The sequence below is a fragment of the Vulpes lagopus genome, chromosome 7 (genome assembly GCF_018345385.1).
Source record: "Vulpes lagopus strain Blue_001 chromosome 7, ASM1834538v1, whole genome shotgun sequence".
In the NCBI taxonomy this organism is placed as follows: domain Eukaryota; kingdom Metazoa; phylum Chordata; class Mammalia; order Carnivora; family Canidae; genus Vulpes; species Vulpes lagopus.
The window spans coordinates 19,062,507-19,078,192 of NC_054830.1; the positions used below are offsets into that span (position 1 = coordinate 19,062,507).

The following is a 15,686-nucleotide window of genomic DNA, read 5'->3' on the forward strand; positions in this document are numbered from 1 at the left end:
CAGAGGCGCAGCGGCCTGGATGACAGCAGGGCTTTGGATGCATTGGGACGAAGGCCCTAGAAAGGGGGAGACTTCTATGAGCCTATGGGGGCACGCACGCCGCTGGAGGAGACGACGGCAGATGACAAGGCGCGGACGGTGCCTTGGGATGGGCCCTGAGCGCCGGGCAAGGCTCCTGGACTTTGTCCCTCGGCTGGGCGGGGCTCGGGGACGCGCTGCCCCGCTCCGGCCGCCAGGGGGCGCCGCAGTCCGCGCCCGGCCCCGCCGGCCTGGTCACGGAGGCTGACGTCAGCGGGTCCCGCGGAGGCCGCGGGGCACAAAGGCAGCTTTGTGGGGCAGCGACGGCTCCGCGCCCGCGGCGGGACAAAGCGGCCTGGGCCGGGGTCGGCGCCGCGGAGGCGGGGAAGGCGGAGGGGGGGCGGGGGGCGGGGGGCGGGCTCCCCCCCGGCCCCGCCTCCGCACACCTGCCAGTCCGCGCGCGGCCTCGGGCCCCGGGGTTTGGCAGGAGATGAGAGGCTGGGGCCGCCCGGTCGGAAGGAGGTGGACGCCCGCAGCCTCCGTCCCCGCCCCAGCCCCTCGGGCCTTTCCTGCTGCCGCCGCCTCCGAGGCCTGGGCCGGGCCCAGGGCGGCCCGCACGGAGAACAGGATCCCGCGTCCAGCCCCGGGTCTCTGCCTTCGGCGGTCAGGCCTGGACCCGGCTGGGCCCCAGATATGCGGGCGGGGCAGGAGGGCCGGGCCGGGGCCTCGATGCCCGCCCAGCAGGAAGCCGCCGGAGATGCTTCCTTCCTTCCCTGCTGAGGGGAACCCCGCACAGAGGGACCATTGAGAGGTCGGCATTGTCTGCCAGACGCACCCAGTGCCTCTCTCCCTGGGTGGGCTCTGCAGGATTCTGGCCAGGATCCCCCTGTACCCAGCTGCAGTGGGGCGGGGCGGGGTCCTGGCAGGCAAGGCTAAGGCTCCCCTGGGTGCAGACAGCTAGGCTCCCACCTGCCTTGGCCTTCCTACCCCTGCTCCCATTTGGAGGGCATAAGGCTCCATTGTCCCAGCAGGGGCGGGGGCGGCCTCTCAATTCTTCCTTGTCTTTGGCAGTTGGGAAATTCCCAGCCTTGGGGGGCAGCTGGGGATGGCGGGGGTTGGGGGTGGCATCCCAGGTGTCCTGCACCCCAAAGGGAGGGACTCCATACGGTTGACTCCTAGGGATCCTCTACTGCCTGGAGCTTTCCAGGGCCTGAACCTCTCAGTCTCTCTTATCCCTGGGAGCAGCTGGGTGAGGGCAGCCAGGGATTCAGTGCTCCTGGACCCCATGGACGCCAGCACACTCCCGGCTTGAGAAGGCCCATCTGGGATGCCTGGGTGGCTCAGCGGCTGAGCATCTGCCTTCCGCTCAAGGCCTGATCTTGGTAGGGGGATAAAGTCCCACACTGGGCTCCCTGCGAAGAGCCTGCTTCTCCCTCTGCCTGTGTCTCTACCTCTCTGTGTCTCTCATTTAAAGATTTTATTTGGGGATCCCTGGGTGGCGCAGCGGTTTAGCGCTTGCCTTTGGCCCAGGGCACGATCCTGGAGACCCAGGATCAAATCCCACATCAGGCTCCCGGTGCATGGAGCCTGCTTCTCCCTCTGCCTATGTCTCTGCCTCTCTCTCTCTCTCTCTGTGTGACTATCATAAATAGTAAATTAAAAAAAAATAAAGATTTTATTTATTTATTCATGAGAGACACACAGAGAGAGAGAGGCAAAGACAAGCAGAGGGAGAAGCAGGCTCCATGCAGGGAGCCCGACATGGATTCTATCCCAGGTCTCGAGGATCACAACCTGGGCCGAAGGTGGCGCTAAACCACTGAGCCACCTGGGCTGCCCAGTAAATAAAATCTTTAAAAAAGAGAGAGAGAGAGAGAAGGAGAAGGCTCATCTTTGTGGCCCCACTCATGGGCAGTTGCAGCTATGAGGCCTGGGACCCTCAGACAGGCAGAGCTAGGGAAGGGACCCAGGCTCTTGCTTCCAGACCAAGCTTGTGGGTCCCAGGATGAAGTGAGCTGTTGCCAGCCAGCCAGTGGAGACCTCCATGAGGCTGATCCACCTCTCAGAGGGCCCACCCCACTCCAAATAGTTGCACAGGCTTCTGATGTGGTGGCAGCCTCAGTATTTTTAACCCATCTGCAGGGTGGGGAAACAGCTGGGAAGAGAAAGACAAGCTCTGAGAGCCCATGGGTTTAGGAGGGCAGGATCTAAGGAGACCCTCCTCTCCCTCTAGGGAGAGGAGCCAGATGGGCAGCTACTCCCCATCTTCAGCCCAGGCCCCCCACAACAGGTGGGTGGGGGCCAAGATGTGAGGGGCAGGATGGGGAGGTGCCCCATGAGTTCTGGGACTTCTGAGGCCACAGGGGCTGCCAAGTCCTGGAATGACACCCACCATGTCCCCGGCAGCCCCATGGTTCCTTCTGAGGTCAGGAAAACCTACTCCCCACCCACCCAGAGCCCCTCAAATCATTACCCCCAAAGACCCCCTCCCAGACCCAGAATTCCAGGCCAGCTGGAGAAGATAAGCACTGACTCCAGCCACCTGACCTGTGGCATGCCAGCCAGGTCCTAGCTGCCCTGGGAGTCAGCACAGGGCAGGGACATGATCCTAGCTTCCCTTGGTTGACTTCTGGGTTCAGGCTCATTCCCAGACAACTGAGCCCAATCATTGTGACTATTGCCTTGAAAAGAGGGATGTCTGGGTGGCTTAGCGGTTGAGGGTCTGCCTTTGGCTCAGGGTGTGATCCTGGGGTCCTGGGATTGAGTCCCGCATTGGGCTACCCGCGGGGAGCCTGCTTCTCCCTCAGCCTGTGTCTCTGCCTCTCTCCGTGTGTGTCTCTCATGAATAAATAAAGTCTTTTCTTTTTTTTTTTAAAGAGAGATCCTAGGGGCCCAGATTCCCTGCCCTGGGGCTATGCATTCCCCTAAAGCCTCCTGGACACCAGAGAGGGAAAGCCAGCCCCCATCACACACACATCCAAGGAGGGCGCCAAGCCAGCTGGGTTATGCGTGCAGTGAGTGTGTCCATACTTGCCAGCCACTCAGCTCTTCAGTTAATAACATCGATGGGCACCCACGTTCAGGCGGGCAGGGGTCAACACTGTGGATCACCTTCTCTTTCCTGTCTTGGTCTTTCCCCTCACAGGAAATAAGCCCCAAGGTTTTTATTTAGGAGAAAAATCAGTTTGCTATCCCTTCCCGTTGACTCTGCTTGCCAGCCTCACTGTGGGTGGAGGAAGTCAAGGCCTGAGGAGCTGGTGCAGGGTCAAGGAGGGACTTGGGGTGTTCCCTGTCCCTCAGTCTCCCATTCCCCCTAGGCTCAGCAGGCCCAGGAGGGTGGAAGGGCTTCCTGCAGGCATTCTGTCGCCTACCACCCTGTGCTGTCCTCTGCTGGGTCCTGGGGCCCCTAGTCATGGTAGCCACCGAGAGACCTGGAGGCTGAAGAGAGACTTGAACCCCAGGTGCTCTAGGCATCTAGGGCTTCACAGAGGAGGTGACACCCAGAGAGTTGGATACTGAAGGACGAAAAAGGGAGTCTAGCAGGTGGTAAAGGGGAGGGCCTATAGGGCAGAGAACACAGTCCAGGCAAAGTCCTGGCAGGGAAAGAGCCACCTCCCAGAAATCTGGTGGCCAGAGCACTGGCAGGGTTGGCTAAGGCTGAGCCTGGGAACCCCCGAGCTCCAGCGAGCTCCCTGAGGTGGGGGCGGGGTACTGCAGAGGGGAGGCATTGGGAGGAGGAGTGGCAGAAAGGCCACAGGGGCACAGTCTGGGGGTAGGTGAAGAGGTCAGGCTGCAGGCCCACTGGGGGAGGAGGTGGGGCCTTGTCAGTTTAACCAGGCAGAAAGGTCTCCCTGAGATAGGGCCTCTGGGAGAAGGGATGCGGGCTTGGGCCCTGCCACGGCTGGGTTGGAGACTTGGAGGAAGAAGACTGGGGAGTCCTCAGGGGTTGGGGAAGGATGGAGGTTTAAGTGGGGGGGGGGGGAGCCATCATTCTGGGGGCTGTGGCAGGGGTGGGGGAAGAGGAGAGGAGCCAAGACAGAGCGGGGGCCCTAGTGAAGCTGGGCTGGAAGAGGCAGTAGTGAAGGGTCTGCCCCAAGGCCTGGATGCCTAAGATGCCAGGTGTGGAGGTGGCACCAAGAATGGACACCTATGTTCCCCCACCGAGGCCAGACCTCCCAGGCCTGCTAGCTGCAACCGCAGGGCTGGTGAGGGGAGAGATCTGAGAGGTTCAGTGTCTCCCTAGGGACACACAGCTGGTGAGCAGCAGTCACCATTCCACCCTGCCCCTCCCAGCCTACTGAGGGGGGTTGATCCTTGGGGCAGGTTCTCCCTCACCCCAGCATCCAGAGCACCCCCTAACCTGCACTCCTGCGCAGCTATCCCCAAGCCCATTAAGGGAAGGTAGCATTTATGTTAATATATGTTAACAAGCATGGAGTGCCACCCCAGTCTACTTTGGCTGCATTCCTGGCACCCCCTCCCACACTCCCCTAGGCTGTGGAGGAGGGGAAAGGGAGGCTCCACCCGCCCCCACCGCTCTGCCCTTCCCTGCTGGGCAATGAAGAAAACAGGAGCGAGAGGAGAGCTGTGATGTGGCTGGTGGGGGGGGCTCCCCCATCCCAGAGGGGCTGACCTCAGCCCAGGAGGAATGTGCAGGAGGCGGAGGGCTGGGGCGGGGCGGGTGGGGGCAGGGCCACAGCCAGAGGCCCAGGGTTCCTGGCGGTCCCTCCCTCGGCCCCTCCACCTCAGCACTGACATGGCCCTCAGAAGGGAAGGGGAACAGGCAAGGAGGGGAAGAGCTGACTTTCCCAAAAGGTGGGCCCAGGATCCCTGGGAGTGTGGATACCAGGAAGGGGGCGGGTAGGGGAAGGGCCCCAACACTTTTCACCAGGAGATTTCCCCAAGGTGGGTAGTAGCTTGTCAGGGAAGTCGGCCTCAGTTAGGCATCCCCGTGCCCATTCCTAGCCCTCAGCCTCCCTGCCCCCATGCCTAAGTCCTCATGGTAGTGAGTCCGAGTGCCCACGTGGCCAGAACTAGGAAAGCTTGTGACGTTGGAGCCACCAGCCTTGATGGCTAAAGCAGGTGTGAATGGGGAGCCAAGACCTGACCCAGCCCAGTCTTGGCACTGGGAGGGTTGACTCTAGCCTTCCTCAGATGGATGTCCTACACCCAGAGTCCAAGCAAGGGGCAGGCCCTGCTGGTAATGAGGGGTCAGGAGGCAGTGGTAGGATTTGGCACGACAATTGAATTGTTTCCAGAATGAAAATCCAAGGCCTTGGTAGGCTGTGGCACAGTGACTGGCAGCATCAGGTGGTGGATTCCCTGGCAAAGGCTAGAGGCTAGGGACCTGTGGTGGCCTTGGGCAGGGGTGCAGGTAGGAGTAGGAACCCCAGCTGTGTCCCCTAGTTTGCTCCATTGTCAAGAAGCAGGCCAGGGCTGCCTGATTCGAGAATCATCAGAGACTCACAGAGTCCTGTGTAAGCCACAGCCAATGACGCTGTTCCTGGAGCGCTGCCTCCATGAGGTCCCCACCCAGGGGCTGGCATACACTTGGAGCTGCGGTTGAGGGGCAGAAAGACCTCGTGGGGACAGGGACAACTAGGGCTCCCACCCCAGAAGATCTCCCTTCTGGTCCCAGGGAAGAGGACACATCAGGGGCAAGGAAAGCAACACAAAGGGCCCAGGTGGGCAAGAGACAGCCCCAAGATGTTGGGAGGAAAGGTGGTGGGGGTCCTGGTCCCACTGATCAGCATGGATGCAGGGCTGGGAGGAGATGAAATAGACTGGGGACCCTGAGCCTGAAGAACAAAAAGCAGTGGGGGCAGGTAGGGGGCCCAGTGGGGGTGGGCAGGACCTCAAAGGCACTTGCTGATCTTGGCTGCTAGGGTGGAAAATTGTAAACAGCCGAAGAATTTTGTTTGCTTGCATGGGGCCAGGAGAAGCTGCCCAGGTCCAAACCAGAAGTTGGGAGGAGAGAGAGGCTGCATCCCGGAAGTCCAAGAGCTCAGAATGGGGTGCATCCCTCCACCCTCCCTCCTGAAAGCCCCTGGTCCTCCCACTGACCCCCACCCTTCCTCTGCCAGCCAGCCAGCCAGCCAGCCAGGCCAATCCAGGAATACTAAGGCCTGAGACTCAGGCAAGAGGGGCACGGCCCCACGCTGGCTGGGCACAGACACTGCTGCTCCAGGGGAGCTGGCAGCAGATGGGCCACGGAGCTTGAAGCCCACGGCCTCCCTCACTGACCACTGCGGAGCTGCTGACCAGCCTGTGGGAGGTTGCAGGGGGATGCCTTTTGGAGAGGGGGTTGGGAGGTAAAAGTCCATCCCCAAGCCCTGTCACATTCACCCTGGTAGACCCCTGGCTAGGGTCGTGCACCTGACTCAGCTTCTGGCCAAGATCCCAGACCCTTCCCAGCTGAGGCCCCAAGGCCCCATCCTGAGTCACAGAGGTCACAGGAATGCCCCCTTCCCTCCCAGCAGAGCCGCAGGACCACCCATCAGGAGGGGTCTCTGGATGGGCGTGAAACCCAGGGGCCTCTGGCATCTGCTGACTGCCCTGCCTGGCCCTCCCCGGCCCTCCTCTGCCGCCCCGGCTGCTCCCACCACAGCCACCGCCAGCCAGGTGGCAGAAGCCCTAAGCGGCCCAAGTGGTGAGGCAGGGCTGGGGGCTGGCCACACGGCCAGTTAGGACCTCTTCCCCGAACCCGGGCTCCCTGGCTGCCGGCCTCCAGCTCCCCAGCGGTGTAGACCCGCTGGTCCTCGGCCGCCTCACTGGGCGGGGCTGGGGGCCCAGGGCTGCTTCTCCTTCGCCTTCACGCCCCACTACCGCCCCACTACCGCCCCACTACCTCCCGCGGCCCTCTGCGCCTAGTGCCCTGAGGCCTGGCAGGGGAGGGGTCGCCCCTCCCCGGCGCCCGCTCCCCTCGCCTGGCCACCGGCTCTGCTGGCCCGGGCGCCCGCCTGGTCACCCGATCCGCCCCGTAAACTTGACGGCGCGCGTGGGGCGGCGGCTCGGTGGAGGCGGGGGCGGGGGCTGCGCCTTAAAGGAGCCGTCAGAGGGTGCCCGGCGGTCCCTAGGCTTCTCCCCTTCGGGCCGAGGGGCTGGGGTGGCGGGGCACTGCCGCCGGACCTCTGGCGGGCGTGCAGGAAGGCAGCAGGGTGCTCTGCGGCGTCGCAGACCTCACGGGCTCAGAAGAGGCGGTGGCAAGTGTCAGTGGGGGGCCGGCGGGAGGTGGGAGTCCCAGCATGGCAGGGGTGGGGAGCTGTGGAACTGGGCGGGGGCCTGGGGGGAGCGATCCGGCCCGTGCCCTGGCAGTTGCGCCCTTGCCTGATGGCACCCCGGGACCTTGCCCTACGCCCAGCACCTGCCCAGCCAGCTCTGGGAAGGACGGTGGGGACTGCAGCCGGAGGCTGGCCCCAGGGAAGGGCTCTGGCTCAGAGGTGGGGGGCTCAAAGATGTGGAAACCTGAGGGCCAAGGCAGGGGAGGGAGAGGCGTGGAGGCGGTAGCGGCAGCTCACCTGAAGTGCGGGGCAGAGATTGCCCGACACCCCTGGCTCTCCCCGACTTGGTTCCTCTTGGGTCTGAAGTCTGAGCTCACAGAATTTCTGCGTAACCAGCCCTTCCAGGCCCGGGTGGGGAGCGAGAGGTCAACACAAAGCTGGGGCGGCCATCCCGAGGCTCCCCTCCAGCCCTGTCCCGCCCGCCCGGCCCGGTGGCTCAGGCCCTGGGGCTCCTGCATAGACTCCTTCCAAGCGGTGGCTTTCAGGCGCATCTCAGAGTTGAAGGCAGTGATTGTTGCGGTTGTACTTGCTCACCTGCATGTCCAGAGAGACACGCATACACTTGTGCGTGCACACACGTTCCCACACACACGTGTATGACACGTGTACACATGTATGCAAAGTACACACACCATGTATCTACACATGTAATACAAGACTCATGCCACATACTGTCACAGATCTGCACACATCTGTCTGCATACACCACACACACACACACACACCACAGATACAGATACACAAAGGGACCCTCAGAAACACACTGACAGGTGCCCACACCATTGGCTCCAGCCGCGAAGGTGCCTCTGTTTCTCTGTGGGCCTGTGGGTGCACAGCCACCTCCAGCCTGACCCTCTCCTGTCGCCCTTACTCCCATGACTGGTTTGTTTTGCTCATTGCACTTGGCGCCCTGTGAAATGACTGTACTGATCTGAGTCCTTGTTGGCATTCTGCCCTCTTCTGCATGGGGACCTTGTCTGTGTCCCCCAGTGTCCCAGGCTGGCATGAAGTAAGCGCACAGAGTTCGTGAATTAATGCCTGTGAGTGCCTACGGGAGGGGGGGTTACCCGGGAGGGTGACGTGGTGGGGCGGGCGCGGGCGCCTGCCAGTGTGGGGGTGACCCCAGGGTGTGCCCAGCGTGGGTGTGTCTGTGATTGTGGCCAGGCCGGGCACACTCAGAGGGAGGGGAGAGCTCGGAAGTGGAATGCGACCCCCCAGCCCCTTTCCCCTAGGGGCTGTAATCTGATCCCTGGGGACTCCCCCCCCCCCCCCAGCCTCCCGCCCTCGTCCTTGCTGCAGCTCCTTGTCTTCCAGATCCTGGGGCAGAGTCCAGGGCGGCTCAAGGCTCCTCCACACACGCCCGCTGAACCCTGAGCACCCTGAGCCGCAGGATGGGGCGGGCCGGGGCCGCCGCCATGATCCCAGGCCTGGCCCTGCTCTGGGCAGCAGTGCTGGGGGATGCTACCCCCAGCCCCCCACGCCTTCGGCTCTCCTTCCAAGGTAGGTGCACCTGGCGGGAGGGCTCAGCTCTGGGCCGGCAGGAGAGGGGCCCAGGGTGGGTAGGGGGCACTGCATTTGCTGTTGCCAAGTGCCACTGGCTCAGGTTCATTTGGGGGCACACTCAGGCCATCTCCGGTTAACCCTGTCCTGGCCTCAGCCCCCACACTTTCTGTGTGCACTCTCCTCTTGCTTTCTGGGGAAGACCCCTTCCATTCCCTTGGCAACAGATCCCACCTGTGTCCCATCTACTACCCACCCCCAGGGAAGCTGACGTGGGGGGCCACTAGAGCCCCCTTCTAAACCCCCTACACAGGAGGGTGGTCACTGGTCACTAAGCAGTGGCATCATGCTGAGCTCAGGCTGGTGGCAGGGTTGGGGTTCTGGCTTTGCCCACTGGCTCAGCCTCCCCCAGCGCCTGGCCTCCCAGTGTGCCCGCCTGCAGACACTGCTTGCCCAAGCACGCCCCAGGAGTTCAACCCTCTCTCCCCTTGGAGGGGTGCTGCACTGCCCACCCTGGAAGCTTCACGCAGGGGTGGGCCTTTCTTCACCAGTGTGAACTCACACACTTGTAACCTCACATGTGTGTGGGCCAGGTCACATGTACAAGCATGACTTGTGAGAGAGGCAACAGGCAGGGTCTGGGGGGAAGCTTCCAGCATGGCTGGCCAACCCTCAGCGGGGTCCCCATCCTGCAGAGCTCCAGGCGCGGCACGGTCTCCGGATCTTCAGGCTGGAGAGAACCTGCTGTTATGAAGCTCTGCTGGTGGATGAGGAAAGAGGACGCCTGTTTGTGGGTGCAGAGAACCACGTGGCCTCCCTCAGCTTGGACAACATCAGCAAGCAGGCCAAGAAGGTGCCAGGGACCCCACCACCACCCTGCAGCCTCGGGGCTTCCCAGGGGGATGCCCCCCCGCCCCCGACCCTGAAAAGGCTCTGACCTGTGTCCCATTCCCCTGACGTCCTCACAGCTGGCCTGGCCGGCTCCTGTGGAATGGCGAGAGGAGTGCAACTGGGCCGGGAAGGACATTGGTGTGAGTGCCGGCTTCCTGGAGTGGGAGTGGGGAGGCCAGCCCCTCACTTCGCAGACAGCAGCGCTAAGACAGAGGCCTGCCTGTTCTGGCTGGGATGGGGGCAGTGGGTCGAGATGGCTCAAGTTTGGAGGTGGTGAGTCAGGGTGGAGACTCATGTGATTCCTCCTGGGGGGCCTCTGAGTCACAGGGGGCAGTACAGGCCTATGTTTTTCTTCATACCCTTCTGGTGAAGGGTGGGCTGTGCTGGTCAGCAAGGTGCACCTCGGTCCCTGCAGCCCATGTGGGTGCCTGTCTGGACTGATGCAGAAGAGAGGAAGGGGTGAGGTGCCCCTGGTGAGCTGGGACCCCTGAAGGCTGCCTCCCTGGGGGAGGCTTCATTGTCCCTTCCCCGGCTCGCCCGCTAGACGGAGTGCATGAACTTCGTGAAGTTGCTGCATACCTACAACCGCACCCACTTGCTGGCTTGTGGCACAGGGGCCTTCCACCCAACCTGTGCCTTTGTGGAGGTGGGCCACCGGCTGGAGGTAAGGCCAGAGCTAGGCACAGAGGGAGCTGGGAGGTGAAGAAGGGCCAGGAAGTAACAATGGCACCCCGCCTCCCAGGAGCCTGTGCTGCGGCTGGATCTTCGAAGGCTAGAGGACGGCAAGGGCAAGAGTCCTTATGACCCAAGGCATCGGGCTGCCTCCGTGCTGGTGGGTGAGTCCAAAGGCTGGGGGCCCATCAGAAACTCTAGACCCTCCTGAGAGCCCCAGGGATCCCCTCAGGGCCTCACCAACTCTACAGGCACCCCACACACACTTCCCACTAAGAGTCCTCAGGTTGGCTAAACAGCCCTCACCCTATATGCAGGAGAAGAACTATACTCAGGGGTGGCTGCAGACCTCATGGGCCGGGACTTCACCATCTTCCGCAGCCTGGGCCAGCGTCCAAGCCTCCGAACAGAACCACACGACTCCCGCTGGCTCAACGGTGAAGGGTGGGAGGGGCTTTTGGGAGGGGGCCCTCATCCCCGACAGGACAGGATAGGTTAGGTGCCGAGTCAGGCTCCTAAAGGAAGTGAACAGCAGGTGCAGCCGGGTCCCACCAGGCACTTACCATGCATCCAGCCCTGTGCTGGGCACTGGGGTTGCAGGGAAGACAAGATGTGCAGCCCATGCCCTCTCTCAGTTCACAGACCTCAGAACAGATACATGGTCAGGTTGCTTCTAATGGCCACGAGACCAGTGATTGCACAGACAGAAAGGGAAAAGGATACCAGATAGTGGTGGTGGGAGATGGAGAAAGGAAGCCACTCCGCAGAGAGAGGGGTGAGCTAATTCCCAAAGCACGGCAGGATTGAGGGAATAGCATTCTGGGCAAAGAGGACAGCTAGCACAAAGAATCCGAGGCAGGAACACGCCAAGGAACAGACTCGCGAGAGGAGAAAGGGTAAGGGGTCTGCACTGTCAGGGGCCGGAGTCCTTTGTTATAAGAGTGAGGAGACCGAGCAGAGTGTTCACAGTAGGAATGGAGGCATGTGCTTCCTGCCCAAGAGGAAGATTCACAAAACTGATCCGCAGTCTCCCCTCCTTTCTCTGCCCACCGGCCTGGGGACCTGGCCTGGGGACCTGTCCCGGTGAGGTGGGAGGCTGTCTCGGTCTCTGCTGCCCTCTTGTGGCTGCTGCTTGACTCACAGGCCCTGATCCTCCAGTTTCTGTGGGATGCCTGCACCATCCCAGTGAACTTGGTCCTGGGGACTGGCTGGTCAGGTACTGCCCCACAGGCTTCTGGGGGCACCACAGGAAGGAGAGGGAGTGTGTATGGGTCTCATGAATGGCAGGGCCGGGACCCTGCTGACCCCACACCTCCTGCTGCTAGAACCCAAGTTTGTCAAGGTCTTTTGGATCCCAGAGAGCGAGAATCCCGACGATGACAAGATCTACTTCTTCTTCCGGGAGTCGGCAGTGGAGGCTGCACCGGCACTGGGACGCCTGTCTGTGTCCCGTGTTGGCCAGATCTGCCGGGTGAGGAGTCCCTGGGCCACATCTGGTGACCATGCCCCTGTCCTCTTGCCTGTCTGGGCCTCCCCCTCACACCCTCTGATTGACCCTGCAGAATGACGTGGGTGGCCAGCGCAGCCTGGTCAACAAGTGGACCACGTTCCTGAAGGCACGTCTGGTGTGCTCAGTGCCAGGTGCCGAGGGTGACACGCACTTCGACCAGCTCCGTGAGTGCCAGGAGTGGAGGATGGAGTTGGGGAGAGGGTGTGCCAGGGCCCAGACTCAGGAGCCAGGCTTCCCAGAGGGCTGTGTGCCCTCCCCCAATGAGGCCCCTTCCCCACAGAGGATGTGTTCCTGCTGTCCTTGAGGGACCGCTGGAGCCCGCTGCTCTACACTGTCTTCACCACATCCAGGTGAGGGGCGGGAGGTAGGGGCGGGGCTGGTCCAGGCTCTCCTGGGCCCCTCACTGTGCTTGCATCTTCCCTTCCAGCACCATCTTCCAAGGCTCTGCAGTGTGTGTGTACAGCATGAACGATGTGCGCCGTGCATTCCTGGGGCCCTTTGCACACAAGGAAGGGCCCATGCACCAGTGGGTGTCCTATCAGGGCCGAGTCCCCTACCCCCGGCCAGGCATGGTGCGTAGCCCCAGGATTCACATCACAACCCACTTAAAGTCTCAGGAGTGGAGAACTTGGCCTGGGGTTTTCTTGGTGAATGTGGTTTTTTGCTTGTTTGTTTTGTTCTGGGCAGATAAACCTCACCTTCATCAGATAGGGCTTCCAAGAGAAAGGCCGCATTTCCCCCTAAGACTCCCAAGGGCAAGGCTGGGTCTGCTCTCTTCAGATTCCCAGGGCAAGGCTCTGTCCGTTAGCACCCCCACACACTCTCAGTTCCTGCAGGTCTCTTGTTGGCTTCCCAGGCCCTCATACCCACATCCCTGTCACGCCTCCCCCATCTCCCAGTGCCCCAGCAAGACCTTTGGCACCTTCAGTTCTACCAAGGACTTTCCTGATGACGTCATTCAGTTTGCCCGGAACCACCCGCTCATGTACAATTCTGTCCTGCCCATGGGTGGGCGCCCTCTCTTCCTACAAGTGGGTGCTGGGTACACCTTCACCCAGATCACTGCAGACCGTGTAGCAGCTGCTGATGGGCACTACGACGTCCTCTTCATTGGCACAGGTCAGTGTCCCCTCATGACCACTCATAAAACCCAGTCTGGACTCTGGCCTGTCAGTGGACGCTGCCCCTGTCCAGTCTCATCTCCACATCTTTGCCTGGGTTATGCCCCCATCCCCTTCTGGATCCTGCCCTTATTGTTCCAACCCACATTCTTCACCCACCCAACCACATACTGAGGGTAAAGGCCTCAGGAGTGAGGGGACCCCCAGCAGGAGCTATCAGGGAACACTCCTTCTCAACCTTGCAGATGTTGGCACAGTGCTGAAGGTGATCTCAGTGCCCAAGGGCAGCCGGCCTAACGCGGAGGGGCTGCTCTTGGAGGAGCTGCACGTGTTTGAGGTGAGGCCTAGCCCCCTCCGCCCCGCCCCCCAGCTGCCTGGAGTAACTGCACCCCACTGATGCCTGATCCCAGCACCCCTCCTCCTCCTTCTCAGGATTCGGCTGCTATCACCAGCATGCAAATCTCTTCCAAGAGAGTAAGTGACCAAAAGGCTTGGGGGTGAAAGGGCCCCAGTGCGTTCCCCGGGTGCCCCCACCCCCACGTCTCCCTTGGTAGCTCGAAGCCCCGGGTTTGAGTATAGCTTCCGCCTTCGCTAGACTGTGTGACCTGAGACCTCAGTGTTCCAATCTGTCAAGTGGGGTGAGGGATCTCTGACCAATGGGAGGCGGGCACAGGGCTGCCTTCGGTCAGCCCGGAGCCCCTCGTGCCCCCTAGCACCAGCTGTACGTAGCCTCGCGGAGCGCGGTGGCCCAGATCCCCTTGCACCGCTGTGCTGCCCACGGCCGCGCCTGCGCCGAATGCTGCCTGGCGCGTGACCCTTACTGCGCCTGGGACGGGGCCACGTGCACGCGCTTCCAGCCCAGCGCTAAAAGGTGGGCAGGGTTGGGGGCGGGCCACCCAGAGTACTGTGCCCCTGGCTGCGCCTGGCTAAGTGAAGAAGGGCTCACAGAGGTTCCATGTGGCCCCCTCCCCGCAGGCGGTTCCGGCGGCAAGACGTGAAGAATGGTGACCCCAGTACGCTGTGCTCAGGCGGTGAGTGCCCCGGCTGCCCCACTTCTCCGCCCTTGAGGATGCCCCACCCTGCCCGAACCTGACAATCCCTTGCGCTCCGCAGACTCGGCCCATCCCACACTGCTGGAGCGGAAGGTGTTCGGTGTGGAGGGCGGCAGCGCCTTCCTGGAGTGTGAGCCCCGCTCGCTGCAGGCACGCGTGGAATGGACCTTCCAGCGCGCGGGGGAGGCGGCCCGCACCACGGTGAGCCCGCTGCCCCTCGGCTCCGAGCGGGGCCCCTGGCCCGCCCCCGACATCCAGGAGAGGCCCCGCCCCAGCCAGGGAGGCCCCCGGCCGCTCCCAGCGCTAGACCAGGTCGGCCCCGCCCAGTGAGACTCCGCCCAACCAGCCTCTTCTGTCATCTGGCCCCTGACCTGCACGCCACATCCTGGGGAGGCCTCAGGGCGCCTAGCTAGACTCCTGACACCCCCTCCCCCATCCGAGAGGAGCCCTCCCCGTACGGGGATCCACTTTTGGATCCACTTTTAGAACACCGGTCCCAGGGCACCCAGCCTTCAAATGCGCACCTGCGGCCGCCCCTTTCCTTGCCCCTCCGCCTCTCCTGGTCGGGCCTGGAGCCCGGTTTCCCTGTTCCCGACCCTGACGCCCACGCCTCCCGCTGGCCCGGCCTGCAGGTGGCTGCGGAGGAGCGCGCGGAGCGCCTGCCCCGGGGACTGCTGCTGCGCGGGCTGCGGCGCGGGGACTCAGGCGTGTACCTGTGCGCAGCTGTTGAGCAGGGCTTTTCGCAGCCTCTGCGTCGCTTGGCGCTACACGTGCTAGGTGCTGCGCAGGCCGAAAGGCTGGCCCGGACAGAGGAGGCTGCGCCCGTCGCCCCTCCGGGCCCCAAGCTCTGGTACCGGGACTTCCTGCAGCTGGTGGAGCCGGGCGGCGGCGGCGCTGGCTCCCTGCGAATGTGCCGTCAGCAGCCGGAGTCGCGCCCACCCGCTCCCGAGTCGAGGAGGAAGGGCCGAAACCGCCGAAGGAACGCCCCGGAGCCGCGCGCCGAGCGGGGGCCGCGCAGCGCCGCTCACTGGTGACTCGGTCGTCCACGCCGGGTACAGGGAAGGAGGCCACAGGCTGGAGGGGGAGGCCAGAGGCCAGACCCTGGGGGACGCACCGCTGGGGGGCCCGGCGCACTGGCTCCTGGACGGTGGATGATGGAGACCCCGACCGACAGGCCCTAGCCGAGGGGCTGCCTCGCCGGCTTATTTATTAACAGAGGATAACCCTTGAATGTAGCCCTGGGAGGGGCGGCCCAGGCCTGGCACAGGGTCCTGTTGGTGTGAGGAGACAGAGAAACAGGGCTTCCGAGCAACGACCTGGCTGGAGGAGGTGCCTGGAGTGCCCACCCTGGGGGAAGGACCTCCTCCCTGGGCAATGAGCAGAAAGCTGTGAACAGGCTGAGCGGGTGGGGGGGGGCAGGCCGACTGTACTAATGCAATAAACACATTATCAGCCGAAGCTGGAATGGCCCCAGCGGACAACCACTGTGTGGCCTTGGGCAACTTCCTACTGGTCTCAAGAGCTCCTTTCTGCTAAGGATCCTGTGGTGAGGATTAAAAATGGTTTCCATGTGACTGAGTGGATTCTGTGGGGCCTTTTGGGGTCCTACTGACATACACAGTATATTCTGAATAATATGACT

General features: G+C 62.6%; 1 protein-coding gene across 5 annotated transcripts; it reads left to right on the forward strand.

The window, feature by feature from the left end:
- Nucleotides 1-7,031: 7,031 nt before the first annotated feature.
- On the forward strand, nt 7,032-15,618 carry SEMA3B (semaphorin 3B). 5 transcript variants are annotated; one of them, XM_041761721.1, is made up of 20 exons: nt 7,032-7,226; nt 8,289-8,338; nt 8,613-8,798; nt 9,494-9,651; nt 9,767-9,829; nt 10,234-10,353; nt 10,432-10,521; nt 10,679-10,798; nt 11,505-11,577; nt 11,687-11,832; nt 11,924-12,035; nt 12,152-12,221; nt 12,299-12,443; nt 12,771-12,990; nt 13,238-13,329; nt 13,425-13,466; nt 13,706-13,863; nt 13,968-14,023; nt 14,106-14,245; nt 14,677-15,618. In XM_041761721.1, the coding sequence occupies exons 3-20, from the start codon at nt 8,690-8,692 to the stop codon at nt 15,076-15,078; spliced, it is 2,316 nt and encodes a 771-aa protein (XP_041617655.1). In that variant the 5' UTR covers nt 7,032-7,226; nt 8,289-8,338; nt 8,613-8,689; the 3' UTR covers nt 15,079-15,618. The 5 variants fall into 5 exon arrangements, with proteins under 5 accessions (XP_041617655.1, XP_041617656.1, XP_041617658.1 ...); XM_041761722.1 differs by lacking the exon at nt 11,505-11,577 and having other exon boundaries at nt 7,034-7,226; nt 10,679-10,805; XM_041761724.1 differs by lacking the exon at nt 11,505-11,577 and having other exon boundaries at nt 7,036-7,226; nt 10,432-10,525.
- Nucleotides 15,619-15,686: the final 68 nt, after the last annotated feature.